This window comes from Bos indicus, chromosome 13, assembly GCF_029378745.1.
Source record: "Bos indicus isolate NIAB-ARS_2022 breed Sahiwal x Tharparkar chromosome 13, NIAB-ARS_B.indTharparkar_mat_pri_1.0, whole genome shotgun sequence".
In the NCBI taxonomy this organism is placed as follows: domain Eukaryota; kingdom Metazoa; phylum Chordata; class Mammalia; order Artiodactyla; family Bovidae; genus Bos; species Bos indicus.
In genome coordinates, this window is record NC_091772.1 from 51,306,067 (window position 1) to 51,325,940 (window position 19,874).

The window sequence follows — 19,874 nt, forward strand, 5'->3', positions numbered from 1 at the left end:
GTCTATCTAATAAGAAAAAACCTAAGTCAGACTCTTCTGATAGACTGAAGTAAAGGAACCTGCCTCTTGCTTTCTGTCTTCTCCCATCTGCCCTCAAATTTTGAGATATGTGCAGGAAGAGCAGGAGACTCTTCTTCAGAAGACCTTGCCCATTTGATCCTGTTTCTTTCACTCAGACCTGTGGGATACTGAAGTCCCTTCAAATGGCTGGGCCTCAGGGGCCTGCACTTTACATTGGCCTGGGGAATGACTTAGCAGATACTTTGCCTCATTTGCAAATCTGTCTTTCAGCTCTGTGCAGTGTGTCTAGAAGACTTCAAGCCTCGAGATGAGTTGGGGATTTGTCCATGTAAGCATGCCTTCCACAGAAAGTGAGTATTGGCATGGGATTATTTAAGAGGACCTGAGTTTGAGGCACATTGACCAACTCACCCATGGGCTTGGGGCAGTGCCAGACAAGTTTGATGACTTCATGATTGGTTTATAATGTAGAAAGCTGAAAGCACCCTACTGAGTGGCATTTGTATTTATGTGTGTGTATGTGTGTAAGAGAAAAGAGACAGACAGACAGACATTAGGAGGGATCAGGGTAATGGAAATGTGACTACCAAGGCAGGACTTAAGGCAGAGTCAGACAAGCCCATACCTCCTTGGAGACCCAGGCTATAAAAAGTTATTTTACTGGAACTTTTCAATAAGAATTTCCTTTCCTAAAAGTTTAATCAAAACCATAATTATTTTAAATCAGAATAAATAAGTCAGTGTAAGTAGCAGACATGCTTTCCTACAGACATGCTTAAGACTCCCCCATCTCTTACAATTTTATGTTTTGTATGCGTACTAGAACACTTTACTCCCCTCCTTCCCACCACCCTCCTCAGTGTACTTCATTCTTTAAGAAGTCATGGACTGAGGATGTATGCTGACTGTAGCTTCTTGGAAAACTGGAGTCTCTGGTTCCTCCAGAGAATGAAATGCATTCTCCACCCAGTGGTAGGGCCCTTCGGGACCTGGCTGTTGACTCTGCTCCCCAGATCTGGGTTTCCAAAATGTTCAGCATGTGAGGTGTGTGGGCAGGTGGTGCCACAGACACGGACTGACATCTTGCCTCTTGTGGTGTCTCATTCTGCAGGTGCCTTATCAAATGGCTGGAAGTTCGCAAAGTATGTCCACTGTGCAACATGCCAGTTCTGCAGCTGGCCCAGTTGCACAGTAAGCAGGACCGTGGACCCCTACAGGGACCCCTCCCCGGGGCAGAGAACATTGTATAGCTCACCACAAGGATCAAACTGTTGCAGGATCTGGGAGGAGCAGAGCTGGGAGGAACACAAGTGGTCTCTGTGTTGGCTGCTCTACCTAGGGCACCAGCTGCTGCTCCCTTTGTCTCATGAAGAACTCTCGGGCCAGCTAGGCTGGGAACCCAGACTTCTGGGTCTTGTGACAACCAAAGTACTCTGACACTACCCCGTGCCAAGAGGAATGGATGAGCCCGCAATTTGGTTCAAGAAACCTCATGAGGATCTCTTGCTAACTCCATTACATTCTGTCTCCCAGACACTCATCTCCACGCCAGGATGAATCTTTATCAACCAGAAGGGAAGATAAACCCAAGTGTTTCAGAAAGGAACTGAAGGCAGGTCTTTAAAGCCCCTACCCTCCCCCCCACACACACACCCTGGGGACACACGAGCTTCTCTGCAGACCCTGCACACCTTTGCAGCAGCAAACCCTCCCAGCAGCCTCTAAGCCAAGTGAAAACAGCGGTTACCTCAGCCCAGGCGCAGCCGGCTGCAGTGCCAGAGGCAGTGTCAACAAGGCCACTCACATTACGTTCCTTTGGTAAGGCCATCTTGGAAACCAGGGGCTTGGTTACAACAAAGCAGCAGTGGCTGCCACCACTGATTCTTCCTCAAGTCCACATTTGCTTATCCAATCATCTGAGCTAAAAACAGTACACATGCTTGGAAAGGTCTGGTCAAAAGCCATTTCCTCTTATTTCCCCTCCTACTCACCAGTGAGGCACAGCCAAGCCACCATCAGGAGCCCCAGCAGGGGGTGGGTCTCTGAGCCCATGCTGTCCCTGTATGACCCGAGCACCCCAGGGTGCTGCCCACATCCCCACATATACAACGTGGCTCCAGTGTAGCTGCTAGTCTTGGCCCACTGCCCCAGTAGGAAGCTGCTGTGAGCCCTTCCCATGGCTCTGGAAAGGAGCATCTCTCTGATAATGGCCAGTCCTCCTGGCCTTGCTGAGCTGGGGAGGCTGCTAACCCCTTGCCTCTCCTTGTCCTGCCGTCTGTTCTCTTCCCTCCCTTCCCTTCCCTGTCTGTCTCTCCTCAAGAGAAAATGCCTGTCGTTGACATTTTAACTATTTAAAGCATCGCAAATAAGATCCCAATGTAATTCTGAAGCCAGGGATGCACTTGCAATTGTAGTTTCAGGAAGCTCCTGCAGGGCTATTCATCGTTGGCCTGTGCCTCAGTATTCAGACGACGATAACTGAGTGTCGTTACAGGAGAAAAACGCATGCTGCTCTTTGGTTCTTTGTCCTACTTTTCATGTTCTTTGTCCTACTTTTCTAGAAATGACTGAGTCCAGCAGGATTCATGACTACTTTATAGGTTCACTATGTGAAGCAGCATTGGCTCAGACAGCAAGTTCTCTTCCACAGCCCTGCTCTCCACCTCCTTCCATTTTAGGGGTGGCCTCCTCAACAGCGCTGCCTCTGCTCCACCCGACAGGTGCGAATAGGGGCAGCTTCTCATGGGAAATGCAGCGTGTATGACACGGAGTGGGGGTGGAGGAAACTTTGCTACTCTGTTCAGGGAATGTCTCCAGGAATATTTTTGGAATCCAGCCTCTACTCTCTTAGGATGGGAGAGGGAACCTATCCTTGGCTCAGATGGCTGGGATCAGATGAAGAGGAAAATTCCCATTAGCCTAGAAAAGTGCTGGGCAGAATCCAGTTTGGAAAATTACAAATCCATTGGTCAGAATTGGCTGTACCCTATGTGACCTATTTGTGGTATGCCAACTGGACTGCTTCTTTAAACAGGGCAAGGGAAGTGTGGAATAGTTTTATATGAAAGCCTTATTAGCCTGTCTGGCGCCCATGCAAAGAGCTATTTGCACACTCGTACTTTCACCCTGTTTCTGCACTCACTGTAGCACAGTAGAGGTGAATGCTGGGAAGCACTCAGTTTCCAGTGACATGTTTTCAGTGACCGATGTCAGAGGCAGGCTTGCTTCTGGACTTGCCTCATTAATAGCCAACACTCACCGTTTTCATGTAACAGCCTTGGGACAAATGTCACATCTTCGTTATAAAGTTCCAATAGGAAAAACAATTTTTCCCTTCAGAGGAGGAATTCTTGTGTTCTGTGCTTGCAAATTATTTTCATCTCACAGCTTTCACAGGATTTCAGTGTATCAGTACCAAGGAGACAGACTCACGAAGTCCCTGTATTTGTAGTAATCTCAGCATTTGTGAACGTGCAGGGCTTTTAAAAACTCAGCTCTTCCACTAAGGTGGGGCTTGACACTGACGTGCTTGAGTGTTCACTCTGCTAGTAGTCAGCGTCCCTTTCCTGGCTTAGTGTCCTACTGTGTCACCTGGCCAGTGTCACTCATGAGTTCTTATGCCTCCAAACAACGCAACACAAATGTTTGCTCCCCACATCTAGGTCCTCCTCCAGGACTTAACTGGGCTGCACTGCTGTAACAGAGTGGCCAGGGTTTAATTTACATCTTCAATTCTGATTAAAATCAGTTTTATGTGAAGGACAAGGTCAAATCTCCATTATTAAGGAAGTTAAAGATTCCTTAATACTCTTTGATCAGGCTCAGTGAGACAGTGAGGCTGTGCTGTCCAGATCTATCTCCATGAGTTATTCACCTTTTGTTAATCTGTGAGGACTCTGGTCTGCTTTGGGGCCGCTGGCAGGTGACGTGGTTTTATAACTTAGTCTTAACATGTCTTAAGCAGCTCAGAGTTGGGTGTGGCTTGTGTACCATGGGCTAGAGGAGCAGAACTTAGCCTCAACTCAACTCCACAGGTGGGTCAATCATTATCTAGTTGTTACTAGGGGTACAGCTGAATTCAGCTGGCTGCAGGAACAGGAAACAAAACCAGCCTGACCTGATTCCTGACTGAGTAGGTACAGAGATTTGGTCAGGCCAAGAAAGTAATGGTCAGATAGGAGCAGGTGGCCCATGCAGAGTTCTGTGCTGAGGGATACTGAGGACCTCCCACCGTGGCTAAAGGCCCTGTTCTTAACAAAGATCCTTTCTTTCCACATCCCTATTCCAAAGCCTATCATCTTCTAGGCCTGATTCCACTCTAAGTTACTTAACAACTACAGTAACTGTTTCTGAGAGGTTTTCTGGGAAGTATGAAATGCACACGAGGAGACATCCCCAGAGTTCTGGACAGAAAAGCTGCTCAGGTTTTCAGCCACCCCCTTGCCACTCACTAGCCATGTGCCTTTCTACAAGTTAGCCTCTCAAAGCCTGTTTCCTTAGCTGCTCACCCAGGAGTGTGTACTAAGGGTGTCCCCACCAGCCCTTATGGGGACTACCATGTCTGGAGCCCAGCAGGCAGGCCTGGGGGGTCATAGGAGCTGGTGCTACTAAGTGACATCATGCTGGCCACATGGGACTCCCCTGTTGTCCTGATAGAAACCACAGCTGAAAGCCTCCTGAGATTTAGGGGCTCTCCACTGAGCCCCAGTTCACCTGGCTCCCTTCCCTTTCCCCTCCTGATCTGCCTCAGTCATTTCCATTTACCTTTGCCCACTGTGCTCAATGTGGTTTCGCTCAGCGCTGAATATTCCTTCTAAATTCTTTGAATAGGTAATCCCTTCACGTGGTTCACAAATCATAAAGTTAAGTCGTCCTTGCATTCCTGAACTCCAGTAAGCCAAGTTTCCCACCCCTTGAGTACACACTATTAGTTGGTTCCTTGTGAACCTTCCAGAGTTCGTTCATGCATATACAAGCAAGTACACACACACGTACATGTGTGTAGGTATGTGTGTGTATATGTATCTATATATACACAGCTGACTCTTGAACAACAGAGGTTAGGTGTGCTGACACTCTGTATGGCCTGCATGTAACCTGACAGTCAGCTATCTGTATCGGTGGTTCTGCATCTGTGGATTCAACCAACCTTGGACCGTGTAGAATGTATTTATTGAAAAAAATCCATGTGTAAGTAGACCTCAGTTCAAATCCATCTTGTTCCAGAATCAACTGTATGTGTATAATTTTTTATTTTTCCACTTATGTAATACCAGACAAGTACTACTCAAGAACCATTCCCAGTCATGGGAAGACCCATCCCAGAAGTCAGAATATCTGTAAAAGGTGAGCCAGAATTGGGGGATGTTTTTGTAATCACATTCCTTTTTAATAAGGCATATTTTCCACTGATTGCAGCATGATGAAATCTTCATTTCCTACACAAATCGAACTACAGTCCCTCCCTGACCCTAACTACAGATGCCCAAATAACAAGAGAGCACAACCATTTTTTTTTTTCCTTTCCCCCCATGTGGGATGTGGGTCTAGTTCCCCGACCAGGAATTGAACCCAGGCCCCCTGCACTGGGGAGAGCAAAGTCAGCGGCAGCACAGGCTGCAGGCCCACCCCAGCCCCCAATCCAGTTTCCAGCGAGGACTGACAGCCCAGCAGTGACATCTGGCTACAACTGCCATGGTTTCTTATGCAAACCCATGTTTCTGAGAGGCGGGAGTTGGAGCAGCAGGCTGAGCAATTCGTTTTGTGGGGCAGATATCTCAAATGTTGCTAAGCAAATAGGTGGTCAGCTGCCGTATAGCTGAATGTTCAAGTTCGTGAACCTATTCCCTTTCCCTCCCAACTCTATGCACACACTAAAAAGCAAATGTTCCCACAGAACTTTCTCCTCGCCCAACATTTTTTCCAGTCAATGAGACATTAACCCCACCAATTTTTTTTAAGTTCATTCTTCCCTCTGCAGATCAAAGTTAAAGATTCTTCCTCCAGGCAGCCCTTGGCGGGAGGGGCAGGGACCTGTGCCTCTCATTCTTTACCCACCTCCCCTATCCTGCCACCCACAGCAGCAGCCCAGGGATTCACTGGATTAAAAGTGTAACTTAAGCCTGTGACCAGAAATTTGGAAAGGAACTATGTGTGAAACCACCCTTCTTCTATCCGTGAACCTCTTTCATTATTAGTATTTAGGAATTTGAGCAAAGGAGATGAATGTGTCTCAATTCTGATGAAATCTGCAGTTGCTAACTGGAAAATGCTGGGCCACGTTCCTTTAGTGTCTTAATGAAGGCTCCAGTGTGCCACAGAATGTGCTTCCATTTGATTGGAACATGAGGAGGAAAATAGAGAGGCTTATTCAGTAAATCTGTTATTGTTCCAGTTCAGCTTCAGAGCCTGAATTCGTTATTGCAAGATGCAGAGTTTTATTCCACTTTTAGACCAAGCATCAGCACATGTGGCTTACCAACCCAGAAATCACTTCTGTGGCTATACAGTCAGGGGCTCCCTGCTCCAGAGACACATACCTACCAGCGTCAAGGGCCTTGGCTATACTTCGATGAAGCCCCTCGCAGTTCCCTGAGCTAGTACAAGCCTAGAAAATCTGCATCTCAGGCCAGGTGCACACCATCCCTCCATCCATCCTTCCCTCTCAGGCCCAGAACAGGAGAATAAGATGGGGCTAGTGTTTCTTTCCTGATGATAGCTCAGTCTTCCAAGAAAGTGTTCCTCAACTGTCCTCTCTCGGTCTCTTGACAGATCTTTGCCAGAAAGAGGGGATATTAGTCTTGTAGTTTTAAGCCTACTGGGGTTTACTCACTAGATATTGTATAACTCCTTCAAAAAAAAAGTTTATGAAACGCTGAGCCTCAGGTTTCATAGACATGTTTGTACACTATGAATTCTGCAGCAGAATATTTTTAAACATTTGCGGTTTTTTTATAAGCTATATATTTTTGTATATTTGCTATTTTAAAACTTTAATGCATTTTGCTAATTACTCATTTAAAAAATAAAACATGCATGTAATTGACTTAAATGTAAATAAAAAGCAGATTTAAAAAATACTTTGTGCTAAGCACATACATACCCTTGGTCACCCACATCCCCTTTAAGCCCATGTGGCAAGAGCTGTAAAGTCAAGGTAAGTGCTTCTGAACAAATGGAACTGATCACCAGCAACAGGTGACTGAGGGAGCCGCCAGCCTGTCTCCTTGTGGTGTGGGGTGCCAGTCAGGGATGAGTAGTACAGCATCAGGCCACAGCAAGGGAGAAGGCAGAGAGGCCAAGGGCTCCCTGCCACCCTGGCCTCAGCACCGGAGATGTGGGGGGACACAGTCAAGCAGTCTCCCGAATGTGGACGCCAGTACTCAGGAGGGTTGCAGTGGTGGAACCAGCCCACACCTCACTCCTCTAGCTATATCCCAGGCCTGGACATGCCAACTATTCTGTTGGAAGAGAAACAAAATCTCAGTCCAAAGCCATCCTGTGGCAGCTACTGTTTCTACTCACCAACCCTCACTCCCTAGGACCTCTGCACAGCTCAGCTTTGGCTCCACAGCTTCAGGGAAACTGCTCCCCTCACGGTCATCCATGACCTGCAACCAAATCTGTGCCAACTCTGAAACCTCCTCCTAGTGGAAGTGCCTGCAGGGTTCCTCTCTCCTCCAGTCTCCTGAGCCATGGGCCACCTGCGCTAGTCCCCTCTTCAATGTTCTCTGCAGCCCTGTCCTCCTCCGCCCATCTCTGGTTCCATCACTCTACCTTAGGACTCACTAAATCCCCACCTACATGCACATCATTCTCAGGTCTATTGTCCCCAACCTAAATATCCGGCTGCCTATTTGGCATCAAAATTCAGGCAGCCCAAGATCAAGCCCCCCCAGCAAGCCTAAGTACCCTCACAGAACCTCCTTCCCCCGCTTCCAATCTCCACATCTCTAAAGCCACTACCACCCCCACTGCCTCTAGTGGGGGAGTGTGGGGTGAGACCCTCAGGCTACCCAGGCTGGCAGACTGGAAGGGATAACTGCTGAGATGAGACAGGGCAGTGGTTTAGATCAGGGTGGTGCCTGTGGTGAAGAGAGATTGAGCATCCACGCCTCTTACAAACTGGAGTTAGTGAAGTAGCAGTAACTGGGAGAAGATGCTGCCGGAGGTTCAGGGGAGAGGATGGAGACATTTCTGTGTAAAGATGACCTGGAAATACAGAAGAAAAGGGGGAAAGGGGCAAAGGAAAAGGGCAGTCACTGCCTTGAGATGAGCTTAGAGGCAAGGACTAGGCCAGACATGCTACCCTGGAAATCAAAGTGAGTGATGTCTGCTTAAGTAGATCCAGGATTTAGCCTGAGAGCTGGCGATCTCTGTCTTCAGTGGAGAATAAACTGGCAGAGATAAAGTGGCGTAGGAGATAGAAGGAAAAGCAAGTGTGGACTGCAATGATAGAACTAAAGATGAGAACATGAAATGTCCATCAGATTTAGCAATGAGATTCGCTGTAGTAAAAGGATCGGCTAATCAGAAGTACAAAGTGTAGCCACAGAAGCAGTTTCTCCAGAGCAGGAAGTGGTGAATCCATGGAGGTGGAAGGCCACTGCAAGGCGTAAGAGGAAAGGGGGCTCTGCCGGATCCTAAATGTGTGACTTTCGGCAGGTGCCTTCTTCTGTTAGATGGTGGGGATGACAAGGGCTGCATGACATGACCCACAAAAAGCACTGGCACAGCCTCACGAACACGGTAAGTCCAAGGAGAAAAGGCAGGACCCCACGAGGCCTCAGAGGCCAACCTGGGTGTCCACGGGCAGCAACCAGGCTTACTCAGGCTCCCTTCCTCTGCCCGGTGGAAGTAGGAAAGAGGGTCTGGCGTGCAAGGGGCTTGAAAAGCATGACTATGGTACCAGTGAGTGGGTGGTGGCACTGACTCTGGTGGCCGCGGGGGGGAGTTGGGGCTACAAGCCCATGGTTGGAATGGGCAGAAGGCAGAAGGACAAGACTGGAGGTGACTCAGGCTGAGGCCCAGGAGGGGCAGCAGCAACAGAGGAAGCTGATCACATGGCCCTGGGCGGCAGTTCCCATCCCCCAGTGTCCCTCCAGCTCCACAGCCTGCCCTAGCCAGCAGCACCACCACCTGCACGTGCCCAGGAAAGTGTGCAAGGTGGCCACCCTTGGGAAACGGCGCTGGGCTGACCCCGCGCAGGCTGTGCCCTCCCTGCAGGTGGGCAGACCATGACTCTCGACAACAGCCAAGAGAGGGAGGGGACTGTGGGGTCAAACTCCCTCCTCCCTCAGTGATCCAACCCCACTCTCCTGTGCCCCTCTGTCCCTTGGAACATTGCCTCCCATATGTGGTCCCTCCCAGGCCAGTCTCCTCGCCTGAAGCCAAGGGGCACAAAGAGGCCAGAGAGCCTTGGAGTTTGCTTCTGTTTCAAAGGCTGCTTTATATAAAACCTTCATTGCCTTCAGCAGGGATGCAGGCCAAATAATACCAAAATGAGATACAAATGTTGCTCTCTCTCCAAGGAGGTTTTTAAATCATTTTGCACAGCAGAAACAAAAAATTCAAAGTCAACCTCCGCCAAGACTCCATCTAAAAATCTGCCTCTCCTCAAGCAGCCTTTTGAGCCTCCCACATACAACCCCTCCGCTACTATATCCAACTGAGGCAAACTCCCAGGCAGTTTCAGGCAAGCACAAGGCAAGGAGTAGAAGCCCCGCCCTTTCTCCATGGGCTAATCGATGGGCAGCTCCATTCCTCCTTTTCTACTGGCCTGAAATAACCAGACTCCCCCCATTCCCTGAAAAGATGTCAACACTAGCGGCCCTTTCTGTTTTTCTGTCTGGCCCTTTCAGATATGCTTTTTCTACTAGCTTACTCACTTCTGTCACATCCATAATCTGTGCAATACCCAAGGAAATCCTGCCCAGGGGAGAAGTCCTGTCATTCCAAACAGACCTTCCCAGGATCTACAGTGTAAACAACCTGGAACTGCCCTTCCAAAAGTACCTTGTTAAAAGTTACAGGCACAGAATTAAGAATTCATCTACCCAGGAAGTTTGCAGAACCTTGAAAAGTTTTTCAGTGTTCACACAAGGCTATACACACCGAAGTTAACACAAAGACGACACTCTCCAAGGCCACACTGACAAAAAGTATGATTAGACTAATACAGAGTTGCTTGCCTTATATTTACCAAATTCAACACGACACAAAACTAAAGCCAGCTGAACAAAGAACAGCTCTCTCCCGAAGTGGCTCCACTGAGTGATGCTGAATTTCAAAACTACACAGCAAGTTGAACAAAGCTATACTGAAGAGCAACTTAAATACAGAGAATCCTCACCGACATGGTCCACTTTTTTTTTTTTTTTAATACATATATATTTCCTTACTGGTTATTAGTTCAGACTGAATTTTTAAGAATTTATCTTGATGTCTTAGAAAAATACACTTGTCCTTTCTTGCTTTGATTCAGGTAGTAGACAATCATAAAACTGAGTAAGTCTTAAAAAAAGAGTCCATCCACAGATCCCATTGTGGAAGGTTCCAGGAACCCCTCCCCAGGTAACAGTCAGGGGATCTTCAATAGCTCAAGGAGTGCTCCAACAGCTCCAAAATAACCCTGAAAACAAAAAGAAAGAAAAATAAGAGCAATTCTCCTTAGACTTACTTATACTACCATAAATATGATTACTAGTATTAAAGCCAACAACGGCCCTTAATTCCTGCCACTCATTTCCTGATGCCCATTTTGCTGAGCCCAAGGCCAGCAGAGAAGTTCTGAGGAGCTCCCAGGCAGAGGAGGGCACTCTGGCACATCAGACCAGAGCCCTCAGTGGGGGCCCCACAAGCTCTGAGGCCCACAGTGGCCATTACCTCTGGTTAAGAGAGAGTACCTGGGCCATCTCCTGGGGAATGAGGCGATGAGAAGCAATGGGGGCCTGGAGCATTTCAAGACAATTCCAGAATGAAGGGAAGATGAGATATGAAGTGCAATGTAGGAGGAGCAGGGACACTGAGGGTGAGGGCCCTGTTGGGCTGGAGGTGGAGAGCAAAGAATGGGGTGGGATGGGTTCAAGACTTGGCCTAAGAAGAGAAGGAGGGTGGCAGGGAGGCTGAGGTCCCTCCCCCACATCCGGTCACACCACCCCTGAGAACAAAGACACAGGAGCAAGAGATGTAGAGAGCAAGGAAGGGGGCTCCATACAGGATGTGCAAAGCTGAGGTACCCTAGGCAGCCAAGCAGCCACACCCACCAGATGTCTAGATCTGGAGCGGGGCAGCAGCCAGGACAACAGAACCCTCAGGCACCATGTAGAGACGGGTGAGGTCAGGAGCAACATCTGAAGAACAGAGGCACCGGAGGGGAAGGCAGAAACGTGAGACAGAGAAGCAGCGGCTGAAGAAGACCATGCTGGACCAACTCCTGAAGTAAGCAATTAAGGTCAAAAACAACCAGGACATGAATAAATTAAAAAGAAAACAGAAAATGAGACAAAACCCACACTGGGAGAGAGGAACTGCCAGTAACAGAGAATAATCGTACAATGATACAGGATCTGTCAGTCTCCAAAGGATGCGATCACACGGTAAAGCACTGCGAGAGAGAAGTGAACACAAAGGGAGTGGGAAGATCCTGAAAGACCTGCTGTGGAAGAGAAGAGCACATGGTAAGCCTCTGAAACACTATAAATAACTAAGGTTCTGTCTATTTTCCAAGAAAAGCTTCTCCAAAGAGCATGCGCCCACACAAGAGAGGCCTGCCCTTTCACTCTATTTCTTGGCTTTAAAAGAAAAAGCAGCCACAAGAATACACAATAGAGAAAAGACAGTCTCTTCAAAAAGTGGTCCTGGGAAAACTGCACAACTATGTGTAAAAGTATGAAATCAGAACACTTCCTAATACCATACACAAAGATAAACTCTAAATGGATTAAGACCTTAACGTAAGACCAGAAACTATAACTCTTAGAGGAAAACATAGGCAGAACACTCGATGACATAAAGCAAGGTCTTCTATGACCCATCTCCTAGTGTAATGGAAATAAAAACAAAACTAAAATAAACAAAAATTTAAAAATTAAAAGCTTTTGCACAGCAAAGGAAACTATAAACAAGGTGAAAAGACAACCCTCAGAATGGGAAAAAATAATAGCAAAGGAAACAACTGACAAGGAATTAATTTCCAAAATATACAAGCAGCTCATACAACTCAGTATCAGAAAAACAAACAACCCAATCAAAAAGTGGGAAAAAGACCTAAAAAGACATTTCTCTAAAGAAGACATACATAGCCATAGCCATAAACAGATGGCTAACAAGAACATGAAAAGATGCTCAATATCACTCATTTTTAGAGAAATGCAAATCAAAACTTCAATGAGATACCTATCACCTCACACCAGTCAGAATGCCCATCATCAAAAAGTCTACACACAATAAATGCTGGAGAGGGTGTGGAGAAAAGGGAACCCTCTTGCATTGTTGGTGAAAATTTATATTGATACAAACACCATAAAGAACAGTATGGAGATTCCTTAAAAAACTAGGAATAAAATTTCCATATGAAATCCCCTTACGAGGCAAATACCCTAAGGAAACCAGAACTGAGAGTGAACCCAATGTTCACTGCAGCACTATTTACAATAGCTAGGACATGGACGCAACCCAGATGTTCACCAACAGACGAATGGATAAAGAAGCTGTGGTACATATACACATACATATACACAATGGAATATTACTCAGCCATACAAAGGAACACATTTGAGTCGATTCTAATTAGGTAGATGACCCTAGAGCCTATTATACAGACTGAAGTCAGAACGAGAAAAAACAAATATTGCATATTAAAGCATATATATAGAAACTAGAAAGGTGGTACTGATGAATCTATATGCGGGGCAGCAAGAGACACAGATGCAGAGAACAGATGTGTGGACGGGGGCTGGAGTGGGGAGAGCAGGACAAACATGTAAAGCTGCCAGGGTAATTGCTGTGTGACTCAGAGAGCTCCCACTGTGCTCTGTGACAGCCTAGAGCGATGGGAAGTGGGAGGAGGTTCAAGGAGGGCACATATGTACACCGATGGCTGATTCATGTTCGTGTATGGTAGAAATCAATACAATACTGTAAATCAATTATTCTTCAATTAAAAATAAATTAAAAAAAAAAAAGTGCCCACACAGACATGTTACGACAAAGTCAGAAACTGTAGGAGGACACAGCTGAGCAAGACTCCACAACACTCAGAAACCCTCAGCCACAGCCAGAGGACAGAAGTCAAGGGCGTTCACTTTATTATTATTATTAAATTTTTGGCCATGCCCTGCAGCATGCAGACTTAGTTCCCAATTCAGGGATTAAACCAGAGCCTCCTGCAGGGGAAATGCAGAGTCGTAACAGGTAGTTACACACTTTATTTTACATGATATTCTATATCTGGGTTTTATTTTACAACACAAGAAGGGATAAAGGTAGCCATTATACTGAGTTCCACTCCAGACCCAAGCTACTATCTAGTAAAAGACAGAGGTTGTTACAAGCCAAGAAGTGTTAAGATGAGAATAGTGAACAATGAAAAAGAAAGGCTTGAAAACAATCTATACAAAGCTTTCACAACAGTAATCACAATGACTTCACTGTGCAGGCAGGAGTATATTTCATGACTCAGAGAACCTAAAATAATCAGAGCTCCACAAGTACAGAGATCAACATTAGAGCCAGAGGCCTAAATGAAAATGGAAAATACAAGGACAAACAGCAAACAGGTTAGCCAGAAAGGAAAACCAATCATAAAGGGTTCATATCATAAAGTAAGTATGCAAACACAATTTTGAGAAGTGTTCATGCTAATACTATCTACAATCCACTTTAACACTTGAAAGAGTCCAACTGCCCCAAAACCAAGGGGAGGAAAGACAAAGTCCCTTTCATAGCTCTGGTTTTACTGTTCCTCAAATCAGAAAGACACTTTCCAAAATAGGATATCAGGTTGAGCAATTCAAGTATTCTTTTTCACATAGCCTATGTCTTAAGTTCTTACAATGTGTGGCTCTAATCCTGGAATGCTTTTTACTGATGGAGTTGGTTTGAGGACATACATCTTAAATAAAATAATTGGCACAAGAACTATATTAACATGATAAAAACTGACATCGAAAAATGAAAAAAGAACTCAGAGTTAAGTACACTTACAACGTAAGTACAAACTGCAACGGGGAAAATACAAAGGATGGTTCAGAAAAGAAAATGGCATCAGGAATATTGCTGGATGTTTGTCAAGACTTTCTTCTTTAAAATTGCTAAAGCTCACAATGAAATTAACCAAATATTTACCTTACGTTAAATCAGGTAGAAACAGCTTTTGAACATGAACAAAGTTAACCATATTATACAAGTACAGAAACAATAAGTACTGCTTTAAATTCCAGCATAGCGTGAACAGCATGCCCTTTGTGAAGGCAACATGTCACAGGAAATAACTCTGCTTACCTCATGTTCCGAAAAAAGTGCTTTCAACTGTCCCTTGGACCAATAATCCAAAGCATATGCCAAAAGCCGCATGGCGATCGTATTAATTCTCAAGAAATTTCCAACAAATACCACCTGGTTAATGTTCTGAGCACATCAAAAAAAAAGCAATTAGTTTTCATGCTAATTTCTGCTTTCTCATAAAAGCTACCCCAAAGGCGGTGTCATGTACATAGTTTCTGTTAGTTAGTTGACTGCTGATCCAAAAAAAGTGTTTACATTTACTTCGGTTGATCCAGGGCTACTTAAATTTGAGCCCCAGACAACTCTAAACCCACTTCAAAGCATGCCAGAAAATGTCACAGGAAAATAAAGATTAGGAAAAGCATTTGAATTAACATGACAAACTATAACTACAATTTAATACAAAATTTTATACAGATAAGTTAAAAAAAAAATACTAAGACCAATTCAAAGAAGAAAAGTAACACACAGGCAAATTATAAGAGAAAATATCACACACACAAAAATTCGACCTCACTAAATGAGCAAAAAAAGTAAAATTTTAGAGCCATTAAAAGTTAGCAAAGACTCTAGATGTTGACAGTTTCCTTCCTTGGATGTCTGAATGACCCAAGATCTTACATACTACATACTGTGAAGGAAGAATCGAAACAAAGGCAGACGGAGCTGGAAAAAAGTCTGCAAGTCTGTCATTACTAAGCTGTACCAGAGCACGGGAGGCCAGCCAGGAGGAATGCCTGGGGGCTTCCCTGGTGGCAGAGCACCTCCATCTGGGCCCACCACTCAAGCTTGACTACACCAACGTAGTATGGATTTAGCATTGTTTCACACAAAACACTGAAGGCCAAGCAAATTCCAAGGCAGTTTTAAAGTTGAGCTCCTATAGCGAACAACTGGGCATTCTTGATAATGCTGAATATCCACACAGGGAAAGGAAATAACATTGTACTTTATAAGCACTGTAAGTAGAATACAGTCTTAAATAAAACTGTATTTTAAATAGACACTAAAGGAAAAAAAAGTCAGCAAAACAACTCTAACTAACCCCCAATATTAGTCAAGTTGTAGTAAAACCGATCCACTCATTCATTGCTAAAAATGATCTAAAATGGTGTGGCCCTTGTGCAGAGCATCTTGGCAATATCCATCAAGATTCATAACCATGGTATCCTTTTTTTAAAATATTTATTTTATCTCTTTACTTACAGCTCCAGGTCTTAGTTGCATCATGTGGGATCTAGTTCCCTGACTAAGCAGCAAACCTGGGCCTCCTGCACTGGGAGCGTGGAGTCTCAGCCACTGGACCACCACGGAAGTCCCACAAGTATGATATTCTTTAGATGAGAAATCTCACTCCTGAATAAATCCCTTATCAAGAATAAATCCAAGGACTTCCCTGACGGTCCAGTGGTAAGACATCAAACTCCCAATGCAGGGGGCCTGGGTTCAATCCCTGGTCAGGGAACTAGATCCCACATGCCGCAAGACCACCCCATTGCAGTCAAATAAACAAAAATAAACATTAAAAAAAAAAAAGAATAAATCCATCCAAGGAAATAGTTTCACACTTAAAAATGTTTTATCGCAGAGTGATCACTGACAAGCAACCAAATGCTCAATTCTATGTGAATGACTTATGATATAAAAAGAAATCAAATATACAACCCTGCAATTTATAATACATAAGTAAAAAACAAAATTGTATGTACATCAAGTAAAATATCTTAAAATACATAAGCACAGGAAAAGGAACGTGCAACAAAGAAAATAGAAGTGTTAAAACGTTCAAATAAAGAATTTTAAATTTCTTCATGAAAATAGTGTCTTTTTAATTAAAAATGAGACAACCCTTTTGTAACTTGAGATTTAAGTCACATGCCTGAATTATCTATTCAAAAGCCTTATTTTAAACAAAAGTGTATAAATAGGGACAAGTTACACCAACTGGATCCCCAAGGGAAGGCCATTCTTAGTTCTTTCATAGCCCTGTACAATGCTGCTTGACCTGAATGCTACAAGGCAGCACTGTAAAGAAGCTGAAAGCACAAAGACAGCTCTGCTGCGGTCAGCGGGAGCGGAGCAGGGTGGGCGCGCCTCAGCCCACTCAGTGTCTCCCAGCTTCAGTGCCTTCCTCTGGATTCACTCCCAGGGCCTCTTGAGCTCAACAGTGAGCATGGCATCTATATTCAGCATCACCACCCTTCACCACCACCCAACAGTCCCCTGTATCTGCAAAACTGGCTACCTTCCCTACCTTCCTCTGCTTTCTGCTCTACTTCTAGACAGTAGCAGTGTTTATTTTGAGTAAGAAAATAAAAATCTGTTCAGGTTAATCTACATGTGAAGCAGTTTAACTATGCCAATGAAACAAAATCCACCACTTACAACTACATTTAGGCACTGTTCGGAGAAGACAGACGTTGTATACAAGGTGGGGCCCACACAGTAAGTTCTGTATTTTCCTCAGAGCAACTAAAGAAATCCATGTCCCCTTACTTCATTAAGGGCACACATTCTTGCTATTGAGCCAATGTTGTTGGTGATGGTGATCAAAGTCGCTCTGGCAAGGTCCTCTTTACTCACAGCCTCTCGCTTCTCCTTGCTCATCATGTTTCCAAAGCTGTGATGGAAAAAAAAAAAATAAATGGTTGCTAAACCAAAGGTTCAGGGCAACACTGTTCAAATCTTTGAACTTTTGTTACAAAATAACAGAACATCTGCTCAAAAAGAAAGGCAACTTGAAGAACTCAAGCATTCTGAATGAGCAAATGGCATTCCCTGAGGTCTCTATGAAATCCAGCTTTGACACCAGGTTCAGCCTGCAATGGGGAGACCCAAGTTCGATTCCTGGGTGGGGAAGATCCCCTGGAGGAGGTGGGGGAGGCATGGCAACCCACTCCAGTATTCTTGCCTGGAGAATCCCCATGGACAGAGGAGCCTGGAGGGCTACAGTCCATGGAGTTGCAAAGAGTCAGACACGACTGAGCAACTAAGCACACACATGTGCACATTAAGATCCACTGAAGGCACCACGCTCCTTCTGAAACCAGGCTAAGTTCCAGGAACATGCCTCAATTAGCGATCTTCTCCCAACTGTAGAGCTGTTCTACTCAGCTGAATGGTCACATTCACATCTGGTAAACTGCTTTATCTGAGCAAAGCAAAGTACAGACAGCTGAGTCCCTGAGTAAACTAAGAGTTTCCGATTTCCCTAGAAGATCAAGTATTTCAAAGCACCTGACGAGCACAGAGAGAAGTCGCTCAGTCATGTCTGACTCTTTGCAACCCCAGGGACTGTAGCCTACCAGGTTCCTCCGTCCATGGGATTTTTCAGGCAAGTGTACTGGAGTGGATTGCCATTTCCTTCTCCAGGGGATCTTCCTGACCCAGGGATCGAACCCAGGTCTCCCACACTGAAGGCAGACACTTTACTGTCAGAGCCACCAGGGAAGCCTGATGAGCAAAACGGATACATAAATAACTATGACTTGATCACAAACCCAACCAATCAGAAAAGGGATCTTATCATTGATCAAATGTTGCAAACACAGAAAATGAAATCTACAGAATTTACAAAAGACCTAAAATTAGTAAACAAGTATACAAGTGCCTTTTCTTAGTATTAAAAGCCTTGCACCCAGACGTCCCTGGTGATACAGTGGCTAAGAATCCGCCTGACAATACAGAGGCCACGGGCTCCATCCCTGGTCCAGGAAGATCCCATAAGCCAAATCTTATTAAATATTTAAAATGTTTATTAAAGTATTAAACTTATTAAACATTAAAAAATGGTGATCATCATTAGTCATCAGTAAAATACAAATCAAAATGAGACATCCTTTTACACCTGTTAAGGCAGTTAAAACCCAAAAGATACATGTTGTATATCAATACAATTGGATGTTACTCAAATAAAAGGAACAAAGTACTGATTTATGCTACAACGTGGATGAACGTTGAAAATGTTATGCTAAGTAAAAGAAGTCAGTCACAAAAATCACTTGTATGATGATGCCACATAGAGACAAAAAACAGACTAGTGTTTACCAGGAACTATGGGAAGAGGGAGGGAATGGGAAGAGAGAGCTAATGGAAACAAGGTTTCTTTCTGGGATGATGAAAATATTCCAAAATTACATTACAAAGATGACTGCAAAATTCTATAAATATACTAGAAACTACTCAATTGTACACTTTAAACAGCTGACTTCATAGCATGCAAAGCTATTTAAAGAGTAAAAAAAGACCCAATACTTAGTATTTTATTCCCGAATTATTTTAAAATTTTAATTGAGGTATATATAACTGATTTACAATACCGTGTTAGTTTCAGGTGTACAGTAAAGTCTGTTATACAAACACACGTATCTACTTTTCAGATTCTTTCCCACACAGGACACTGGAGCACTGAGTCGAGTTCCCCGTGCTGTACAGCAGGGCCTTACTAGTGGTCTGTTTTATGTGGAGCAGTGTGCATGTGTCAACCCCGATCTTTCCATTAACCCCTCCCTCCTCCTCTTACCACTCCCCCCACCATAATGGGAAGTTTATTTTCTACATCTGCAACTCTGTTTTGGTTTTGTAGGTAAGTTCATTTGTAGCTTTTTTTAAGATTCTGCATGAAATATCATGTATTTGTTCTTCTCTGACTTACTTGACTCAGCATGAGACTCTCTAGGTTCGTCCATGTTACTGCAAGTGATTTTGTTCTTTTTTACAGCTGATAACATTCCACTGTACATCCTGTATGTCTTAGAGCATACATGCCCCCTTCCCTTACCTTGAAGCCACAGCCCAGCCTGGCAGTCCAAACCTCTCATAGTCCCCTCCATAAATGTCTCGCACCAGTTTATCCACTTTGGTGCTATCTCCACGTGATGCCATTTCCAGAGCTTCTTCAAATGTGGTACAACCAGTAAGAAGACAGCAGAGACCAAAAAAAGTTCCTCCTCCAAGACTGTGATTAAAAACAAACATAGTATTGAAACATTTTTCAAAAGAAGAGGAAAGTGGAGTTTATGAACTGAAGACCATATTCACGTGTCTATCCAATCTTGCCCCATCTCCACTATGCAGATGCCACTAGTAGAAAACAAGTCTGTGAAAAGATAAAAACAAAGCACCTAACAGACACTTTGAGGATAACATATTCATATAAGCCAACATAGTGGCAAAACACAGGGCCCACCTCCTTATGTTCCCAATGCACGCTGGGCACCTGCTGGGTACCAGGAGCCTCAGGTACAGATCAGCCCACCAGGACCACGGTGGCACCTCTTTCCTTTCTCCAATTACAAGCCCCGCGTCATCCTCATCCAAGAGTCTTGTCATCCAGGGTCTTTAGCCCC

General features: G+C 44.7%; 2 protein-coding genes across 6 annotated transcripts in view; one reads left to right on the forward strand and one right to left on the reverse strand.

The window, feature by feature from the left end:
- Positions 1-7,100, forward strand: part of RNF24 (ring finger protein 24) — a 111,805-nt gene extending 104,705 nt beyond the window's left edge. Inside the window, exons 5-6 of the mRNA XM_019971915.2 lie at positions 292-371; positions 1,133-7,100. Coding sequence (XP_019827474.1) covers positions 292-371; positions 1,133-1,271 — 219 coding nt within the window. The 3' untranslated portion in view covers positions 1,272-7,100. The remainder of the gene's footprint in view (positions 1-291; positions 372-1,132) is intronic.
- A 3,098-nt stretch (positions 7,101-10,198) lies between these two features.
- The window catches only part of PANK2 (pantothenate kinase 2), a 29,129-nt gene continuing 19,453 nt past the window's right edge, over positions 10,199-19,874 (reverse strand). For 4 of the 5 annotated variants that reach the window (XM_019971912.2, XM_019971914.2, XM_070801163.1 and 1 more), the window contains 4 exons: positions 19,307-19,483; positions 17,023-17,146; positions 14,524-14,649; positions 10,199-10,651 (listed from right to left, as the gene is read on the reverse strand). In XM_019971912.2, coding sequence (XP_019827471.2) covers positions 10,601-10,651; positions 14,524-14,649; positions 17,023-17,146; positions 19,307-19,483 — 478 coding nt within the window. In that variant the 3' untranslated portion in view covers positions 10,199-10,600. Of the gene's footprint in view, positions 10,652-14,523; positions 14,650-16,911; positions 17,147-19,306; positions 19,484-19,874 lie in introns of all 5 variants that reach the window. The other variant, XR_002181977.2, reaches the window with a different exon arrangement.